Source organism: Pinus tabuliformis, chromosome 2_2, assembly GCF_031772625.1.
Source record: "Pinus tabuliformis cultivar Carrire ecotype Pingquan chromosome 2_2, CPIR1, whole genome shotgun sequence".
Taxonomy (NCBI): Eukaryota; Viridiplantae; Streptophyta; class Pinopsida; order Pinales; family Pinaceae; genus Pinus; species Pinus tabuliformis.
The window spans coordinates 244,045,282-244,067,674 of NC_142300.1; the positions used below are offsets into that span (position 1 = coordinate 244,045,282).

At 40.6% G+C, this 22,393-nt stretch overlaps 1 protein-coding gene across 2 annotated transcripts in view; it reads right to left on the reverse strand.

The window, feature by feature from the left end:
• Window positions 1-22,393, reverse strand: part of LOC149192191 (synaptotagmin-2-like) — a 119,591-nt gene that overhangs the window by 83,735 nt on the left and 13,463 nt on the right. The window contains exons 2-4 of one of the 2 annotated variants that reach the window (XM_089404502.1): window positions 1,545-1,662; window positions 1,345-1,446; window positions 1,170-1,244 (exon numbers count right to left, since the gene is read on the reverse strand). In XM_089404502.1, the coding sequence (XP_089260628.1) occupies window positions 1,170-1,244; window positions 1,345-1,446; window positions 1,545-1,607 (240 nt within the window). In that variant the 5' untranslated portion in view covers window positions 1,608-1,662. Of the gene's footprint in view, window positions 1-1,169; window positions 1,245-1,344; window positions 1,447-1,544; window positions 1,663-22,393 lie in introns of those variants that run through there. The other variant, XM_089404501.1, reaches the window with a different exon arrangement.

The window sequence follows — 22,393 nt, forward strand, 5'->3', positions numbered from 1 at the left end:
AACAAGCATAAGCACCCAATTACATAATAAAAAATCATGCCATTAGGATTGGATGGCCCACCTTCAAACATATGATCTTGACAGATGGGCGAGGAGACATATCACTGGCTTAGAGAGCGAAAACATCTGGCACAACATCGGATACATTGGTGGTTGTCAAGGGGCTGCTGGTTGTCGGCTGAAGACATATCTACGAGAAAAATTCTCCTATGGGGTCATCCACAAGTGATGTGTAACAAGCCTAATAACTCTTTTAAACGAACCCAAAAAAAAAATCGAATATTGTACTCATTGGTCATTTAATGGTGAATAAAAGGCTACTTTGAGTCTTGACAATGATTAGGCTATTAATGTAATCATATGAGCATCCAAACAGGAAAACCTTAAAGGATATGTCCTCTCACAGATTTTCTAAAATGTACTATTGAAAAGCTTGTGTAACAAGCAAGCCACACAAACTTACGATGAAATGTCTTGAAAGCCCCACACAAGATCTGTATAAAAAAACTAAAAAATAAAAATAAAAATCTGAAATTCAAGGAAATAAGAAAAAGTAGTAAGTTAAATGACAAGGTGGACCAAACATGGGAATGCAAATATAAAAGTTGTTAGCACTTTGAAGAGTTAATATCAAGAGTTAATAAACTTCAAAGCATAAAATGAAGATCATGAAAGAGGAAGACAAAGAAAAGACGGGTATTTTATGCCATTAGACATACATTAGAAAACAATATTGTAATTAGAGACACTAAGAGCAGCAAACTATGATGTGCTAGACTAATGCAGGGCTTATACTGTCCAAGCGGTTGGATATGACATTGTTGTCCTGTTGGCATCATTCAAGCACGAGCTTGATCAGTGTCTAGACAGCAGTGGTGCATCTGTTCAACGTAAGAACAAGTGAATCATATGACATACTAAAGTATCTACTATTTTGAATTTTCAAGCAATGGGTATTCTTATGAATGCAAAGAGAACTGGGTTAATACAATGATGCATGCATGCTTTATCCAATGTTTTTTCTTCTGGCCTAAATTTGTTTTAATTAATCTGGCTGAAATATTAGGATAGAATATCAGATTGAAACACATCATACAAAATATAACTTGTTGAAATGAAACTTTCAAAGAATTAAAAATAATATGCAGAAAAAGGGAATAAAATGTAACCTGGACAAATTGGTAAAGACCGGGGATAGCCATAACATCACCACCAAGTAATTTTAGTCCAAAGTCAACATGGGGCTGCAAGGAAGGAGATCATAGGAATACATTTAAGAGAACCAACATAAATCAGCTTGACAGTTTCAAATCATATCATGGCTTTCAATTTTTTGTTGCTTACCTTCTCCATAAGAGAGACAAATATTTTTGCAAAGCATGGGAAACTTGGGACAAGAGGCTTCAGTGTGACACGTGGAACTGCAAATACCTGCAAATCCACCATCTGAAAATACATGCATCCTCTAATAATCAAAAAGGGTCAAAATTAAATAATAAAATATTGAAAAACATTAACTAGTTTTTGCATCTCAAATAGCTAACCTGCAGAGTTGCCCTTAGTCCGAATGCTTCACTGCCACAATCACATTTGGATTTCCAGCCCATTTGAGAGCAGGTTCCATGATCAGTTCCTTTTCTTGAGTTTCATAGACTTTCATCCCTGCCATTAGTGAAGAAAAAAGAAATAGTTTCTCAATCTAAGCAACTAAAAACAGAGAGTCTCCGACCATGTGTTGTGCTCAAAAAGGTGTTGAAGAATGTAACTATTTTCGGTCTTCACAATTGACATTTGACTAATGTCTTGATGTAATTACTATGTATTGATCAAAAGAATAAAGAAAATGTAAAAGAAAATTTATTTATAAAGCATGGGTTTCATGCTTGGGTCAATAGGTCAAAACAACCGTTGTATGCTTCTAGGTTTTTGTCACGAGTCATGGCCATTGTTACATAGTAAAAGACCCTATTGGACACTTGTATCAAAGAAAGAGATATTATTATTGTATTTAGAAGTGTCTAGAAGGGCTCCCTAAACCAAGTCGGCCAGCCAGGAAGATGTCAGCCTAGAGAGGGCTATTCGAGCCTCTTGTGAATGCTATAAAAGGATGGAACCTCGACCTCATTAGACACACATGAAGCACACATCTTGGATCTGAACTGCGGCTAGGAAATGAAGTGTGAAGGTCTCAAGAGGCTAAACAAGCTTAGCGAGGGAAGGAAGAAAGCCTAGAAGGAAGCGGAAGTCAGATTTTTGTCATATGCAGCTCACATGTGCAAGGAGCTTAGGCTTTCTGGGCTAGCCACAGGTCCGCAATTGCAGAATGATGTAGCAGCGTGTCTTGGAGGTCGAAAGGGATAGAAGAGCTTTGTCCATGGAAGATTTTTGTCTCGCTCTCCTTGTGGTATTGGCTAGTTGACCTGGTCTTGATGGGAGCCCTTGTTTGGTCTTTGGTCTTCGAAATCTCCTTTGACGTTGATTCTATAAGAAGAGAAGTTCTTTTGGGTTTTCCCCTTGGAGGGGTTTTGCCCTGGCTTGGAGCCTATTTCTAGTGTCTCTCTCTTTATGGTTGTGATCTTTATGGTTTGGCATTTATTTGATGATAAGAACATAAGCATAAATATAGGAAGAAGAATATAATGTCACAAGTAAATGTCATGTAATGGAAAAGACAAATTTTAAATGTTGCCCTAATCAATTTTCCAACAAATGGAAGCCTAGAAATATATGGCCTCTACTATTAGCAACTAGTAACTCATGACAATGAGACAAATAATAAGAAATATTTATCTACAAGTAGCATCATCAAACCATCGCTCTTAAAGATGAAGAGAAATTTCTTTCTACAATTATTCTTTAACTATAAAAAAAATCTTAACTACAAGACAAGTGACCCAAGAAGACCAACTATACTAGATACATGTCCAGACAATGAGAACTTAAGGAAATTACAAGACTTTGAGAGATCAAAGAAGGGATCATTCCTCATGTCAACTACCAGGCTACTGACTAATTGAGCTTTACGAGCTCGTAATAGAGAGAGAAGAAATCATACTTGATAACCAAACCTGTGTCACTCACTAGAAGCAAAGTTTTCAATTTGAATCAAAGTTTTTATGTGTTGATTTTTCTTATAATAAAAACTAATTTTCTAATCTGATAATTACTTCCAATGATTTGTATCTCAAGTCGTCTTATGTCACTTATATCATTAAGTAATTATACATATAAAAATCTCAACTATAATGCAATAGTAACCATTGGATCATAAAGAGACAGCCAAACACAATAAGAGACACAAGATTACCCTGGGAAAACCCAGCCAACTTTTCTTCTAAGGAGAATTCAATCTTCAGCAAAGTTCACAATATAAATTGTCTTGAAATCTGTGCCAATTTCGAAGCACAAAATACCAGTCAAACCTGGTCAAAGGAGAGAGAATCTCTGACTTTTGTTAGTGTTAAAATTGGCAACAAGGGCCAAATTCCACCTTAGGACAGATCATATGATGGAGATGATAATTGCATTGGATTCCTCTTTTCGAGAGGTCCAATTTTGATATAAAGATCATCTCATTTTGATAAAGTAGAAATGGAATTTTGAATTTATTCTCTCTCATGCACAAATTGTCAAGGTCGGCCTCAGTCAAATGTAGGCTCATGAAGCCCAATAGATGTGTCTCCTCACCCTCAACGAAGTGTATAAATAGGAGTGACCTCTCTCTCATTTGGACATCACTCATCTCATCACATATCTCTCTCTCTCTTCTCTTGATTGGTTCGTACAGCTTGGAGGCAACCTTCTCTAATTCACACATGTGAAAGGAGGACGAATTTCTGGACTGTTTTGCTGGCCAAAAATTTCAGGGTTACAGGGCAGCGTTGACCAGGGTTATTTGACCAAGTGTTGACTGTGTTTTGGAGGCAGAAAGTTCGGTTTTTGGAGGCTGCATTTATTGGCACAGTTTTCGAGGAGTTTGGAATAGGTTGACCAAGTCGACTTCAGATTTGATTGCAGAATTTACAGCAGGGTTTTCTCTCTCCTTTGACTGGTTAGACCGATCTGTTTTGGGCTGACTTTGACTCTCTTGGAAGGCTGAATTTATCTTATGTTGACCGAGCTGCTTGGAGGACATTCTGGAGTTGCTTTGACCACCGTTGACTTTTTGATTAGGGCTGCAATTGACTGTTGTTGACTGTTGTTTTTGTCAGGACTATTTTGGGCAAGTTAATTTGATATTTGTACTCTCTCTTTGCTGAACTCTTGAAGAATAATAAGAAGAATTGATCAAAGGCTTTCCCCACATTGGGGTTTGTCCCTAGCATCCGCCATATCTTGTGTCCTCTTGTCTTCGCTTGTTTTTTGCACATGTTTTTATGTCCTATCTTCATTTACTATCAATGTGTTTAAGTAAATGTGATTGCTACTGGATATAATTGAAAATTGTCATTGGGCTGCTAAAGGAACATTGAAGTAAATTGTGCTAAAGCATAGAACATACCATTGTTATCTAAAATTAACATGGTATCAAAGCTCAGGTGAAGACAAATCCCAAGCAAGAGTGAGGAAAAGCTATCACTAAGGGAAGGTGTTGGACAAGGACTTGGAACTAGTCTCAATGATGACTACATCTTACTTCAAATAAGAGGACAAGCTTATGGACAAATCCGACTATCATGCATGGAAGATGTCTCTAGATTTGACATTGGAAGAAAATGATGCTATGGAATATGTCAAAGGAAGAGTAGTGGAGCCTTCTTCAAATGCATCCGCAGCTGCACAAACGAAGTACAAGAAAGGTGAGGTTAAAACTAAAAAAATTATTGTTGATTCTATTCACAAGCCTTTGGTTGCCTATATTTCTGATTTGGAAACATCTAAGGAGATGTATGACAAGTTGGTTGGAATGTTCAAAGTAAATAATGCAAATCAAGTTCTCTTTCTCAAGAGTTGAAAGACATCAAGATGGATAGAGGAGAATCCATCCAATCCTACTTCATGAGGATTACCGAAATCAAGAATGATCTCCTATCTATTGGAGAAGTCATTGGTGAAATGGAGCTCACTCTTATTGCACTTGGGGGCCTTACAAGAGAATGGGATGTGTTCAACACTACCATCCTCAACAATGATAGGATTCCAGGATTTGATGAATTGTTGGCTAGATGCACTCAAGAATAAATAAGGATGATGGAAAGAGACAAGCCCTCAAATGAAGACAATCCTACCGCCTTCTCCACTCATTCTAAGAGAAGGAACAATGTTGGTCCAAGAAATCAAGGTCAAGGGTTCAAGTCGGGATTCAAACAAGGAAAAAAAGGAAGATGCTTCAATTGTAACAGGTTTGGCCAATTCGCTAGAGAGTGTCCTCACAAGAAGGATACTCCAAAAGAATATGACAACAATAACAACAACTTCAAAGGCAATGGCAATCAAAGGAACAACAAGTTCAATAACAAAGGAAAGAGGAATGTTCCCATTGCTCGAAATGGAAATGGTCGCCCTCCCAAGAAGTCGAGAAACTCCAGGTATGAAGAAGTTAATGTTGTAAAGCAAAAGGAATTTTATCTTATTTCTACCCTCACCACTGCCTCTCATCCAAATACATTGGATCATTGTTTTATTGATAGTGGTGCCTCAAGGCACTTCATTGGGTACAAAGAAGCTCTCTAAATTGATTGAAAAGAAGACGAATATAGAGATTATACTTGGGGATAATGTCACTTATCCCGTGAAAGGAATTGGGACTGTTACTTTTCACTCAAATCAAGGTCAAACTCTTCATTTACAAGAAGTGATATATGTACCTGATCTGAAAAAGAACATGGTCTCTATTTCTATGATGGAGGATAAAGGTTTCAAAGTGACATTCATTGATGGGAAGGTTCATGTTTGGCAAAGGAACCCAAGAGATGCATTCACTCTTGGATTCAGGGTTGAAGGTCTCTATCAAGTTGGAGGAAGTCCATTGGGAGCAATGACTTGTGATACTTCTCTTCAATCTGAATTATGGCACCGAAGATTTGTTCACCTTCGTCTCAGAGCCCTTCCTAATGTAAGGAAAATAGTCACAGGTATTCTTGAATTCAACTTAGATCATGAAGGTGTTTGTCAAGGTTGTGAAGTTGGAAAACATACAAGGGGACCATTCCCCTCAAGTGAAACTCAAACCACCGATATTCTTCAATTGGTCCATTCTAATCTATCAGGTATGTTGCCCGTAACATCTTTGGGTGGATATTTGTATTATGCTATTTTTGTGGATGACTTCTCTCGCAAAACATGGATCTATTTCTTAAAGAAGAAAGATGAAGTGTTCAAATGGTTCCGCTCTTTCAAAGCCTTGGTCGAGAATCAAACAGGAAAGAAGATCAAAATATTGAGGACTGATAATGGGACCGAATATGAGTCAAATGAATTCAAAGACTATTGTAGAGAAGTTGGCATTAAGAGGGAGACCACTACTGCGTATACTCCTGAACAAAATGGTTTTGCCGAATGGAAGATTCGTACTATCGTACAAGCCACCCGTGCCGTGCTTCATGACCAAGGTCTTTCGAAGTTCTTATGGGGAGAAGATGCCAACACCGTTGTATATGTTCAAAATAGATGCCCACGTCAAGCATTGAACTTCAAGACACCCGAAGAAGTTTTCACCGATAAGAAACCTGATGTTTCTCATGTGAGAAATTTTGGTTGTCCCATATATTTTCATGTGCCGAAAGAGAAAAGAAACAAACTAGATCCATCTGGGAAGAAAGGAATGTTTGTGGGCTATAGTGAAACTTATAAGGCATATAGAATCTATGTGTCTGGTCAAAGGGAAGTGGAATTAAGTCATGATGTCACTTTCGATGAAGATTTTGCTCTTAGGAAAGTCCGAGAACTTCCTATCCCTAGGAAGGACAATGATGATGTTGATGCAGAAAATCAAGATGAATCGATGCCCGATGTGGAAGGTCCGATGGATCCCATTGATCCACCTCCTAGTGAGCCCACTACTTCAAGAAAAAGACCTTTGTGGCTCAAAGATACTCTTGAAGATGCTGAGAAACATATTGCACCGAGGGGGACATTTCGTGAAAGCAAGAAGTTGAATAGGTACCAAGGGTACTTAGCTACCATGAGTACCATTGTACAATCTGAGCCTTGTACATTTGAAGAAGTCGTGAAACACCAAGTTTGGAAGGATGCAATGAACGAGGAGTATGAGTCGATCATGAAGAATGATGTCTGGGATGTGGTTCCTAGACCCAAGGACAAGTCAGTGGGCACTTCAAAATGGCTCTACAAAATCAAACATGGAGATGATGGGAGTGTTGAAAAGTTCAAGGCCAGATTTGTTGCTCGAGGCTTCTCAAAAGGAAGGAGTAGACTATGATGAGATATTTGCACCAGTTGCCCGAAATACCACCATTCGTTCGATCATAGCCCTTGTTGCCTCCCAAGGATGGAGCCTACACCAAATGGATGTCAAAACTACTTTCTTGCATGGTTCGCTTAAAGATAAAGTCTATGTGGAACAACCAGAGGGGTTAGAAGTTCAAGATCGTGAGACACATGTATGCAGGTTGAAGAAAGCCCTCTATGGGTTGAAGAAATCCCTCTATGGGTTGAAGCAAGCCCCTAAGCCTTGGTATGAGAGGATTGATAGCTATCTTATGAAGTTGGGATTTACAAGGAGTGATGTTGACCCGAACCTATACTTCAAGGTTGAAAAGGACAAGCCTCTCATTCTGGTCCTTTATGTGGATGATCTCTTTCTGACAGGTGATGACCCTCTCATTCATCAATGCAAGAGGGAGTTGGCTTCCGAATTCGAGATGAAGGACCTAGGATTGATGCATTATTTCCTAGGGTTGGAGGTCTGGCAAAAGTCAGGTGAGATTTTCCTTTCTCAAGGAAAATACATTGTGAAGCTACTTGAGAGATGTGGGATGGTGGATTGCAAGTCCGTGACTACTCCGATGGAACTCAACTTCAAGAAGCTATGTGGAAGTGTTGCTAGGCCCAGATTAGCGAACCCTTTTGAGTATCACCAACTTGTGGGGGCCCTGATGTTCTTAGTCAACTCTCGTCCTGACATATTCTTCAGTGTGAGCACGTTGACCCAATTTATGGTCGAGCCTCATCGCATTCATTGGATTGCTGCTAAGAATCTCTTGAGATATCTTCGGGGCACAATCCACTATGTACTGAAATACACTGCCCAGAACTTGAGGATACATGGATATTTAGATGTTCACTGGGCTGGAAGTGTGGTGGATCTTAAGAGCGTGTCTGGGTGTTGCTTCTCTTTGGGGTCTGCTTCTATATCTTGGATAAGCAGGAAGCAGAAATCGATTGCTTTAAGCACCGCCGAGGCCGAATACATTGTTGTGAGTATGGCCTGTTGTGAAGCAGTTTGGTTGAGGAAGCTCTTCAGTGAGCTATTTGAGCACGTGCTAAATACTACCATGATCTTCTGCGACAACCAGAGTGGGGTTCGCCTCTCAAAGAATCCCATGTTCCACGACTACTCCAAGCACATTGATATCAGGTACCACTTTATTCGGGATATGGTACAACGGGGAGCAATAAGGCTCCAACACATCAGGATGGATGAGTAGGTCGCAGACATTCTCACGAAGCCTTTGGGGAAGGTCAAATTCTTAACCTTCCAAGAGAGACTTGGAGTCATGGAACGACCCTCCTATGAGGGTCCTGTATGAGTTGGACACTGAGCTTTGGGAGCTCCTGGGGGCTTGGGGTACTTCTTGGAGCTATGAGCGACCATAGGGTGAGTGGTTCACCTTCCCCTAGTGGTGCGCTATGTACAGGGTGAGTGGTTCACCTTCCCCTAGTAGTGTGCTATGTACAGGGTGAGTGATTCACCTTACCCTAGTAGTGCACTATGTACAAGGTGAGTGGTTCACCTTCCCTTGTGATACCCCATGATGGTTGACACGTGTGTAGGGTGAGTGGTCCACCTTCCCTTACCCGCACACATGTATGTAGGGTGAGTGGTTCACCTTCCCCTACGATTGACATATGCATAGGATGAGTAGTTCACCTTCTCCTATGGCATACAAGCAAGATGAGTGGTTCACCTTCTCCTGTTGATGCCCCAGCACACATCCTACCCATAGAGTCCAAGACTCATGGGAAGTACCTCTCATCTGGCCAATGAGTTGGGAAAAGATGGTTAGGGACCATAGCACTACCGATAGACGCATCATGTATTGTCGTACTCCCTATGACTAGGACGCATGATGTTCAACAACTTGATCTGGGATCAAGGACTGACTTTTGTCAGTGGAGAGTGGTATGATCTTATGACTCACTCTTGATCACTTCTTCATTATTACTTCATGGTTCAGCAGAGCAGAGCAAGGCAGTGATGACAAGGATGGTACATGATGACAGGATGGCATGATGATGACAGATGGATTGGCAGGTGGAATTCTCCCTAGTTGAGAGGGAGTGTTAAACTTGGCAACTAGGGAAAAATTCCACCTTAGGACAAATCATATGATGGAGATGATTATTGCATTGATTTCCTCTTTTCGAGAGATCCAATTTTGATATAAAGATCATCTTATTTTGACAAGCAGAAATGGAATTTTGAATTTATTCTCTCTCATGCACAAATTGTCAAGGTCAGCCTCAGTGAAATGTAGGCTCATGAAGCCCAATAGATGTGTCTCCTCACCCTCAACTAAGTGTATAAATAGCAGTGACCTCTCTCTCATTTGGACATCACTCATCTCATCACATATCTCTCTCTCCTTTGTTGAATGGTTTGTACAGCTTGGAGGCAACCTTCTCTACTTCGCACGTGTGAAAGGAGGACGAATTTCTAGACTGTTTTGCTGGCCGAAAATTTCAGGGTTATAGGGCAGCGTTGACCAGTGTTGACCAGGATTGTTTGACCAAGTGTTGACTTTGTTTTGGAGGCAGGAAGTTTGATTTTTGGAGGCTGCATTTATTGGCACAATTTTCGAGGAGTTTAGGACAGGTTGACCGAGTTGACTTTAGCATTGATTTTATATTTGATGGCATAATTTACAGCAAGTTTTTCTCTCTCCTTTGACTAGTTTGATCAATCTGTTTTGGGTTGACTTTGACCCTCTTGGAAGGCTGAATTTATCTATTGTTGACCAAGCTGCTTCGAGGACATTTTGGAGTTGCTTTGACCACCGTTGACTTTCTAATTAGGGTTGCAATTGACTATTGTTGACTGTTATTTTTGTCAGGACTATTTTGGGCAAGTTAATTTGATATTTGTACTCCCTCTCTCTGCTAAACTATTGAAGAATAATAAGAATATTTGATCAAAGGGTTTCCCCACATTAGGGTTTGTCCTTGGCATGCACCATATCTTGTGTGCTCTTGTCTTGGCTTGTCTTCTGCACATGATTTTATGTTCTATCTGCATTTACTATCAATGTGTTTAAGTTAATGTGATTGCTACTAGAAGTCTGGATATAATTGGAAATTGTCATTGGGTTGCTAAAAGAACATTGAAGTAAATTGTGCTAAAGCATAGAACATACCATTGTTATCTAAAATTAACAGTGAGCTTAGTCAAATACGGTCAACAAGCTGACTTTTAGTCTATTCTATTTCTGGTCAACAGTAGTCAAAGGAGGCTGAATTTCAGCCCTGCAACTCCTTAAAGAATTCGGTCACACTGTCACAGTTGACCTACAGTCAAACCTAGTCAAACAAATTCAATCAACATCAATATTTCAACCCAGAAATTCAGTCAATGTTTAGTCAAAGATGCCCAAAATATTTGCTCCAATAATCAGTCAAATAGACTAGAGAAATGCCAAAGTCAACGTTGTTCTACGAGTCAAACTTCACTTTAGGTTTCAGCGGTCAACTTCAAACTTCTTCTGCTCCTTCGCACATGTGAATAGATGACTTCTTGCTCTTGTGTGAATGATCTGAATTATGCCCAGTGAGGAGGTCGAATTGACTTATTTATAGTGGTGTGCCCTTTGTGATTTTAATCTCCTAACTTATGTACTTTATTTGTCTTTATAAATTATTATAGCAAATAACGACTAATTCACTACTACAATCTTCATAAAATTAAATTCAGGCACTGAGAAAATAATGCGCACACAAAATTTTGGACAACAATATTTTTTGGCAATAGTCCCTGGAAAAACCCCAATGTAAGGAAAATCAGTTCAGCAGATGAGGGTTTTATTATTATTCTTTAGCGATTTGAAAAATATAACTACTTCCTTGATATTGGCAAAGCTCTAGCAAATAATAATCTCCACTGGAAAAATAATTTGGAGACACCAAGTCTCCTCTACAAATGAACACGACCTCCTCTTGGCAATTCGCATTGCTAACTGGAAATGTGCATTGTTGTCTCTAAGAAATTCGATCATCCTCCGAAAATTTGTTCGAGTACTCACACTGCCTTTTGTTGCTCACTAAAGCCACTCACACCTTCGGACGCTAATCTCAGCAAATCAATTTGTAGCCTCCGCAACTCACACTGGGTAACTGGTAATGCGCATTGGCTAATTCACACCTCCTATTACGGCCTCCCTACTGTTAAATTCAACCTCTCCTCCTGTCACTGGATCATTGGAAAATCAGTGGAAATCCTCTCTAGAAATCTTCTCCCAAATTCTTTGTTGAAACCCTACTGTTGGTGTCTCCCTCTGCTTCAACTGCGCCCTTGCTAATTTGTTGCAACTAGGAAGTCAAACTGCTCAAATGTGTCTCTCCAAATCCCATCGACTTGCTTTGATAATCAACAGCCATGATCTAATCACAATCGATGGCTAAGATCATCTTGACTCCATCAAATGAATTCTTCGGAAGTCTCTAGAGCAAAATAAATTTTCCTCAATTAATTTGATTTAATTAACCAGCTTTCCTAAGTTAGCCTTAGCGAAATTTTAATAATTGGCTAATTAATCTAATTGCGGTGTTTCCTCGTGAAACCTTTTCTAGGTATTGAAGAAAATGTGTTCCTTAGCCTCATAGACACCATAGAGACTAGAACACTTGTCCGCTGCTACCAAAACCTAACACCCTTTGACCAAGGGTCACCTCTAATGGTGGGGCCGACTTAGGCTTCTTGAAGCCTACATAAATCAAAATAAAAAATAATTTTTCTTTTTAATATTTATAATTTCTTTTGTTGATTTTGAAGGCTTCTTGGCATGCGGGAATACCTCTCGGTGCTACAAAAATCAACACTCCTTAGCGAGGGAGGTATTCTCCTGCAATAGATTTCCCTTAGTTTGGAATTCTCCTTAAGAAAAGTTTCATGAGCTTGTCATAATTATGCATGACCTTTGATATCCAGGGTGGGCCAAGTTATTTTATGGCTCTTTAGGCAAATATATCACATTCCTTTGGTCATGACTTTAGCCTAGGCATTTAATTTTTCTAACTTCTAAAGAGAATTTTGCCTTTGGACTATTCACCTTTCCGGTCAAAGTCCTTCATGAACTAGCCAAGTCCTTCTGGCAGCGACGTCCTCCTGGCTTCAAAGGTGAATTATATCTATCACCTTTGGTCAACATAGCCAAGTCCTTCTGGTTTCTAAGGAAAATATTTGTCCAATCTTATAGTTACCCTAGAACATTCACTTATGGTCGACCGAGCCAGGTCCTTTTCGCTTCAAAAGTAGATGTATATATCTTTTCTTGGTCAAATTCCTTTATGAACCTAGCCAAATCCTTTTTGGCTTCCACATCATTCCTTTTAATGAGGGAGACATCTAGCATCATACTAAGCTCAAATTTGTCCATAATTTATTCATTTATGAATATATTGGAGCTCAATTGCTCCTCTCTTCATCATGTCTCGAATGAAGTGATCTTGGTCATTTGCTTTATGCAAAGACTCACTTCATTTCCTAAGATATATCCAATATACATCATAGATACCAATGTACCATGTATGTGTACTAACTTGAGGTATTCCTTGTGGTAATCTTGGTTGCTCTCTTTATCACGTTAACAATCCTTTCATCATCTCTTTTCCATAAGCAATTTTTGTTGCTTTCACGTATGCAAGACTTTGTTAGGAAAAATATTGAGAACGGAGGAGGGGGGGTGAATCAGTGTTTTTAATTCACTTAAACTTTTCAATTTCACATTCAAAATTTTGTATGCTACTGCCATTTATGCAACCCGTGTGTGTACGCAACTTCAGTGAAGTGAAACCGCGTATATCCAATTAACTAACTTTTCATATGTTCCATCAATTGTTTATCATTAATCAATGCATCATTCTTTCATTATTCATTTATTAAGCAGAAATCATGAGCAGTAAAGAGAAAATAGATCATCAACACACATGAACACTAGGATTTTAGGTGGAAACCAAATGTGGGAGAAAACCACCGCTATCATCGTCTGTCTTCTTCTTTTATTACAAAGAAAACTTCATTACATCTTGTACTAGTGCAGACTCTTACCAGCATGCAGGCACCCCCTACAGGAGGCTACAACCTCCACATGTTCTCCGGCACCCACTGGAAGGGAGTTACAACACCCTGATCTCGTTTACAAGCTCCTACCAGAAGGGAGCTCCTACCCCCTGAACAAACTTACCAGCTACCACTGGAAGCTTTGACTCCCTCATTGAAGGTTTCAATCCTCAGCACCTCTTTGTGGACCACATTTCATAATATTTCATAATGGATCCACCTGACTCAAAACATCAAAACCTGTAGGCCACCTTTCATCATATTTTATGTTAGGTCCTATACTACTAGTGTAACCCCTTGTTGTTATTAATGCACCCCCTTATTGTATTATTGTGCCCATGTAGTCCCCATGTTATAATTATTGTGCCCAATAGAAGCCCACTATTGTTATTATTGTGCACCTACAATATTATTGTTATGTAGTCTTGGATTGTATTGGGACCCCTTAGACTCCTATATATAGAAAAAAGGTCTTGTCATTTGTATCATCCAAGAATTGTTCATTTGTGTAATGTAAAGGAGATTTCCCCCTCGAAGATGTTGATTTTGAAGTCATTGATCTATCTTTTCTTTTATTTCGTGAGTTGATTGCATAACATTTGGTATCAGAGGTTTGGATTCTAGGATTTTGCTGCTTCAAACAAGTCATCGTGGCATTTTCGCTATAACATTTTTTCTACTAAGTTTCAGAAGCTAAAATTAAAACCCATTTGAACCGAAATCTTGATGAACCTCGGGTACGAATTTCAGATCTTTTCTCGCTATATTTTCGGAGATATGATCCAAGGAAGTTAGGGTTTTTGCAGGCTCCTGAATTATATCTCAAACAGGTGACCTAGGGAAAATCATCATAACTTTCTCTCTGAGCATCAGATTGAAATTTCGCAAAAAGGTACAGAAAGAGGACGGAATATAGTTTTTTGTGTATCGTTTCCAAGTCGAATGGTCGAAACAGTGACACGTGACACTTCGTATAAGTTCGCTCTACTGAACCAGTCTGTAAACAGGGCATCGTGGGAGATTTGGAATAACTCTTTCTTGGAGAATCCAATCTTGATCCGACTTGCGGGGTTGAAAAGAGGACTCAGAAGGCTAACATAGGAAGAAATTTTAGACTTTGGAAATCCAAAATTACAGAGATATAACAGATTCAATATTCAGCTCCTACAAAGCGAAAAAAGGTGTGTAGTCTTTTTAAAAAATTTACATAAGTTTGGTTTGAAAAATTAGTTTGAAGGAATTCAAAGGCCATAGGGCAACATAATTATCATTAATTGATGCCACGAAGAAAGAAAATGGAAACATCTAGTAAGCAACCTAAAATCTCTACCATGACTCGTGAAGAAGAGGAAGAAATGCAACATGATATATCAAAATTACGAGACCAGGTGCAACAAATTTCACTCTCACAAAAAGTAACAGAAGCTAAGATGGATGGTTTAAAGAAAGGCATGGAAGCTAAGATGAATGGCGTAAAGCTAAGATGGATGGTAAAGGCATGGAAGCTAAGATGAATAGAATGGAAGCTAAGATTAATGGCGTGGAATTTAAGATGGATGGTTTAGAAGTAAACATTGAAGATTTGAAGAAAGAGATGGAAGGTTTGAAAGGAAGCTTGGCAAAGTTGCTTCAATAAATGCTTCCTAATGGCGAAAAGGTAGTAGAGGAAACTCATGATAAGAAACCAAGAAACGTTAATCATGATTCCATAGAATCTAATGTTGGATTGAAGACCCACCATGTTCCAAAGATCGATATGAGGAAGTTTGATGGCAAGGATCCCGTAACATGGATACTACAGATGGAGCAATATTTCGATCTCCATAATGTGCAAAACACACAAAAGGTACGCATTGCAACTTTATATTTAGAACCCAATCAGTTTGTATGGTATCGATGGCTTTGCTCTCGTAAACAAATTGTCACTTGGTCAATTTTTATGGAGGAAATGATAGCACATTATGAGGATACAAAAAGCAACACCTTCTTTAGCCAATTGATAAATCTCAAACAAAAGGGTTCAATGGTGGAGCACATTGAGGAATTCCAAAAATTGAATATAAGAGTAAAAGATATTGCAAAACATAGAATTGATGTGTTCATAGGGACTTTAAAGGATAACATCGAACATGAGGTTCGTCTTTGGGAACCTGATTCATTGGGGAAGGCATTCAGGTCGGCAAGAAAAATTGAAAGCAAAATTATGGCAACAAGAAAGCCTACCACTCACAACTATAAAGATGGAATGCCGTTTTTGCAGAGAAGCTGGCATTAAGAGGGAGACTACCACTGCATATACTCCTGAGCAGAATGGTGTTGCTGAACGCAAGAATAGGACTATTGTGGAAGCTGCCCGTGCCATGCTATGTGACCAGGGTCTTCCAAAGTTTCTGTGGAGAGAAGCTGCAAATACTGCTGTGTACATTCAAAACCGATGCCCTCATTCCGCTTTGGACTCCAAAACTCCCGAAGAGGTTTTCTCTGGTAAGAAACCTGATGTCTCACATTTTAGAATTTTTGGATGTCCTGTCTATTTTCATGTGCCGAAAGAAAAGAGAAGTAAGCTGGATGCTACTGGGAAGAAAGGAATGTTTGTGGGCTACAGTGAGACTTCTAAGGCATATAGAGTCTATGTACCTGGTCAAAGGGAAGTAGAGATAAGCCATGATGTCACTTTTGACGAAGATGCTTCCCTGAAGAAAGTAGTAGATCTTCCTAGATCTGAAGAAAACCATGAAGAAAGACCTGGAAATCTGGAAGAACCCCAGGATGAGACTATGCCTGATGTTGAAGAGCCAATGGACCCTATTGATCCTTCCCCTTCTCTAGGAAAGAGGCCATCATGGCTCAGGGACACCCTCGAAGATGCTGAGGGTCATGCTGCCCCAAGGGGAACATTCCGAGAAAGCAAGAAGCCGTGTAGATACCAAGGGTATCTAGCTGCCATGAGTACTATTATACAATCTGAACCTGGATCTTTTGAAGAAGCCATCAAGCATCAAGTCTGGAAGGATGCTATGCATGAAGAATATGAGGCTATTATGAAGAATGATGTCTGGGATGTGGTCCCGAGACCGAAGGACAAATCTGTTGTCACCGCTAAATGGCTCTACAAGATTAAACATGGATCTGATGGGAGTGCTGAAAAGTTTAAGGCAAGATTTGTTGCCCGTGGCTTCTCTCAAAAGGAAGGAATTGACTATGACGATATATTTGCACCTGTGGCTCGATATACCACCATCCGATCCATCATAGCCCTTGCTGCTACGCAAGGATGGAGTCTTCATCAGATGGATGTCAAGACTGCTTTTCTGCATGGTGCAATAAAGGAAGAGGTGTATGTAGAACAACCTCTGGGATTTGAAGTTCAAGATCGAGACACTTATGTCTGCAGGTTGAAGAAAGCCCTCTATGGGTTAAAGCAAGCACCCAGAGCTTGGTATGAGAGGATGGATAGTTACTTGATGAAGCTGGGCTTCACTTGAAGCAATGCTGATCCAAACCTTTACTTTAAGGTTGAGGAAGGAAAGCCTCTCATTCTAGTGCTGTATGTGGACGACCTCTTCCTGACAGGTGATGACCCTCTCATTCATCAATGTAAGAGGGAGCTTGCTGCTGAGTTCGAGATGAAAGACCTAGGACTGATGCACTATTTCCTAGGCCTGGAGGTCTGGCAGAGACCTGGAGAGATTTTCCTTTCTCTAGGAAAGTATATTGTGAAGCTTCTGGAAAGATTTGGGATGGTGGACTGTAAGTCCGTGTCGACACCAATGGAACTCAACTTTAAGAAGTTGAGTGGCAGCGCTGCAGGGCCTATCTTGGCCAATCCTACTGAGTATCGTCAACTCATAGGAGCTTTGATGTTCTTAGTGAACACCCGTCCGGACATATGTTTTGCAGTGAATACTTTGAGTCAACAAATGGTTGAGCCTCATCATTTTCACTGGGTTGGTGCCAAGAATCTTTTGAGATATCTTCGGGGCACGATAAACCATGGGCTGAGATACACTGCCGGGAGTGTGATACTCCGGGGATATACTGATGCCGATTGGGCTGGCAGTGTGGTGGATCGTAAGAGCACATCTGGATGCTGTTTCAATCTTGGTTCTGCTTCGATCTCATGGATGAGCAGGAAGCAGAAGTCGGTGGCTTTGAGCACCGCGGAGGCCGAATACATTGCTGCTAGTATGGCCTGTTGTGAAGCAGTTTGGTTGAGGAAGCTCTTTAGTGAGCTGTTCCAACATGTGCTAGATACCACTGTAATACTCTGTGATAATCAGAGTGGGATTCGTATGACTGAGAATCCTGTGTTCCACGACCGATCCAAGCATATTGATATCAGGTACCACTTTATCCGGGATATGGTACAGCGAGGCGCCGTAAGGCTCGATCATATAGGAACTGATGAGCAGGTCGCGGATATTCTCACTAAGCCCCTGGGGAAGGTCAAGTTCCTAACCTTCCGTGAGAGTCTTGGTGTCGTGGAAAGACCCTATGATGTGGGTCCTGTTGGACGATGAGCTCTGGGAGCTCTGGGGGGCTTTGGGGATAGCTTCTCGGAGCTATAAGCACTCATAATGCTTCTGCCCCACCCTTGTGATTATTGAGCTGGTTCGCCACTCATTTAATCTGTGCCCCGTATGCATCCTACCCATTGAGTTCAGGGCTCATGGGAAGTACCTCTCATTTGGCCAATGAGGTGTGGAAAAGCTAGAGACTATTAGCAAAGACTGATGGACGCATCAGAAATTGCCGTACTCTCTATCTAGGATGGCATGGTCCAACCACTTGATCTGGGATCAAGATTTGTGAGGTCTGGGACCTCTGGACTGATTATGTCAGTCGGGGAATGAGGTCTTTGTGACTGACCCACTTCTGTTCTGAAATAAAGAAGCCAGCAAAGCAAGTTTCGGCGGGATGACTCACGATGTTAATTGCACTAATAGATGGAGTTCTCCCTAGTTGAGAGGGAGTGTTAAATTTGGACAACTAGGTCCAAACTCCATGTTCTGATGCTCAGATTAAGAGGCTAATATTTTTGTTGGATTCCTCTTTCTGAGAGGTGTAAAATCCATATAAAAATAGTCTTAATCCAATGAGCAGAACTTATATTTTGAATTTATTATTCTTAATAAATTATATGTGCAAAGGTCAGCCAGTTTTGTAATGTAGGCTCACATGCCCAACAGATGTGTCACACACCCTCATTGATGGATATATATATATAGGAAAAGTTGGAGAGAATTTGATAATAACACAACTCACATCTTCCTCTCTCATCCTTAAAAGTACGAGCTACCTGGAGGACGAATTTCAGCCACACGTGGGAAGGACGAAGAGGATTTTTCTGCTGCTAGGGTTTCGCAGAAGTTTGACCAGCGTTGACTTTGGTCAACGCTTGGTCCAAACAAGCTGAAAACTTGTGGGAGGTTCGATTTTTGAAGGCCATACTACCTGGCACAAAAATCGAGGTCAAAGGGTTGACCGTTTTGCTGCTGCGTTGACTTTTAGCTTGCTGCCCCTGCGTTGACTTTTCAGGACAGCGTTGACTTTTGTAGAACTGACTTGGGTTGACTCATCTACTGGTTGGAGGGTTGTTGTAACTTGTGACACATGCTAGGCTGGCTGACCACAGGAGACTTTGCTGGTTGAAGCATCCTGTTGACCGCCGAAACAAACACATACATTTTTCTTGTTTCTGATTTGTCTTCTGTAAGATCTGCTTATATGTTCTATCTGCATTTTGCTTATCTACTTGTATGATTGTTGTGAGAAAAGTGAAATTGCTCTTAGCATAGAACATCTACAAAACTTTACAGTTTTTTATAGTGTGGAATTCATAGTGCTTAGAGTGCTGCTGCTAGTAGGTAGTTGGTGTGACAAGTGTGGATTTGCTAGAGGAAGCTTAAAGAAGGTTGTGAGTATTGCTTGTGTGAGAGAGAGCTTTTGTTTTGGGAGATCTACCTCCAAGGGTGAATGCTTAAGAGACTTGCTGGCTGGACCCTCTTGAGAAGGACTCAACGTCAGAACTTTGGTTGTACCTTTCTCTGTTATTGATTAATAATAGATGACTACTGTTATGGTTCCATTTTCATTTGTCTTTGTAATGGTTAATGTGAATTACATCCTTTCTGACTGATGTATAATTGCATTTATTAGATTTCACGTTTGTGTTTGTGTTTCTCTTCGTGTGTGCAGGTATCTATCTACGAGGATCATGGAAGATCGTGACCGGCCAAAGCGAAGGAGCGAGAACGACATCTCTTCATCAAACAATAGCGTTGGAATCCAAGTAGGTGTTCATTTCCTATCTTTCATTTGCAATTAGGAACTTGCATAGTAGCATTGACTGATTGTTGCTATACCCATTCTGGGCTAGTAGGGATCGCCTCTATCCGTAGAGGGGATTTACCACTCCAACAATTTGGCGACTCCGCTGGGGAGCTGGCCTTTGCCTCTTTTTGTTCATTCTTGTTTTTGAGTTTGATTGTTACTCTCTTTTCAAAGATTGGGGGTTAGTTCTCTGCTTTTAGACTTCCTGGTTCAGTCTGGGAGGTGTCTAAATTGTTTAAAGAGTTATTGCCTTGGTTTGGGAGCTTTTGGCTTGATTCTGCCTGTTTTTTGGCCTCAGCGCGGTTTATATCAAAACAGTCGCGCTGACAGCGCATAGCTGTTTCTTTGACTTCGTGGTCATCGCGTAATTACGCCTAACAGTCGCGACGATCCTGGAAATCGGATCAGCGCGGAAAAGATGTGTACAGTCGCGATGTCAGCGCCACTTGGTATGTTTTTTACCCGCGCTGACCTTGGGTTGCTAGCTTAATTCCCGCGACGACTCCTGAAATCGGATCAGCGCGGGTGGTCTGTGTAAAAATTGCGCTGACATCTCGGGTGGTCTGTGTAAAAATTGCGCTGACATTGTGATCATCTCGGGTTCTCAGTGTGTAACTTGCGCTGATTCCTGAAAAGTTGTTTTTATAAATTTATCTCCTGAATTCATCAATCTTTCTTATCCCCTGTTGTTTCTTGTCCCTCAATTAGCTTGTTTTGATTACTTTTGGTTAGGGGCACTCTCTCTTTGATTTCATTCGAGTGAGTCTTGTGTTTTTTAGACCATGTGACCTAGCCCTTTAGAAGTTTCATCGAGAAACCATTTGCTTAGGTTACTTGTCTATTCAAGGTTCATCCACAACCCTCTTATTGATTTGCTTGAGGCTTTTTCACTGCTTGTTGCTGGTTGACTTTTAGTGTCGATTATTGAACCACTTTTTATGTTGATTCGATTTCTTCACTACCAAGCATAGATCACAATTGTTTGGATCGATCAGTTCACACTTGCTTGGTTGTTTAGGTGATTGTTATTGAACCAGTCTTCGTATTGTTTCGATTACTTCTCACTACCCGGACACGAATTACAGTTGTTTGGGGTCAACCGGTTCTTTTCACATTTGTCTGTTATTATTTCTCGAAAATTTGTTTAGTGCACTTTGCCATTGAAAAGAAAACAAACAATCTCTTTTGCATTCAATAGTTAATGAAAAGAAGAGAATTTCATTGATTTGTGTTCTCAAAAGAAAATTTTCATTTCTTTGCCATTAGCTGCATTAGATTGTTTGATTGATTGAGTTCATTTTGTTTGGTTGAAAACTCTTAACCCTCTCATAGTTAGAATTCATCGAACGAAATGATATTCTTTGGCATGTAGTTTGCATCTAGGTAATTGTGAGAGATCACACGGTAAGGCCTGAAACCGAAACTTAATTCAAGATCAACCATAAAATAAACTGAATAAACCTAAAAACGCATTGGAACTTAACGCAAACATCTAGAGGTTTAGGTTAGAGACGTGTTCTGACGTCTTTAAACATAGTCACTATTGTTTCACATTACGGTTGGTGATTCCTCCTTCTGTGACTCGATAGTGGTCTAACACGGACTGTGCTCCCACGTACCGTCGCGTATATAGGGAGACCCCACTAGGCTTTTATCCTTGATCCATAGGAAGCCGAGTCTGCCGCCCTGCGAACCGTAACGCACCGAACACAGCATTCGGGAAGATTGACTGCAGTACGGAAAGTCCTTGGTTCCCATACGATTGCCAAGGTGTATAAGCAGTTTTACGGATTGCTTGGTAAACCCTTTGCCTAGAATCTCCAAAGCAGTCACTTTTGATCCTTTTCGGACTCCCTAAAAGAAAAGGTGCCAGTGAGCGTCTTGTCACTTCGTGCTTATTAAACATTCGAAGGAGACTAGAGTCACCTTTTCGTCCTTTTCTCGACTCTTAAAACATGAAAAGGTCAAGTTTAGTTCCTGTGTCTTAAAAGTTTATTTGGCCACAATTAACGTTACCTGGTTAGATCTTGTGTGTGTTAGCTTGGGTAGGCTTCTTTTTGTTTGCCATGGCAACTTTTCCGGGGTTCACCAACCCAAGTTCCCCTCCTGACGGGAATCCTAGTCATTTCCCTCCCCTCGGGAATGTTGGTGCTCCTTATATGGCAACATTATCCCTTCCGGGGTTAACTGTCGGGTTGCCTGTTTGGTTGTTTTCAGCCTCTTTGGTCCCTGCCGTGTCGGCTGTTAGTCCATCAGTCCCTCCACCTGAACAACATCATGTTGATCCTAAGGTGGATCTCTCCCCTTCGACGCCTACTCTACGTCTTCCTCTTGTACTTCGCCTGGTGGAAATCTTGATTCGAATAAGTGGCTAAGAAGAAGAAGAAGAAGACCAAGAAGAAGGCTCCCAAGGGAGAGGCTACAAGTATAACTGTTACTCCCTCGAGTACACCTGAAGTCAGGCCCCCTTCTGCTCCTTCGCGGAAGGTTAAGTTTCCTTGTCGATTATGCAAGGGGGACCATCTTCTTCGCGATTGTCCTGGCATTCCCAGGATACTAGAAGTATGGTCTCGCGATCCAGTCCACCCCTCATCGTCCTCTGAAGCT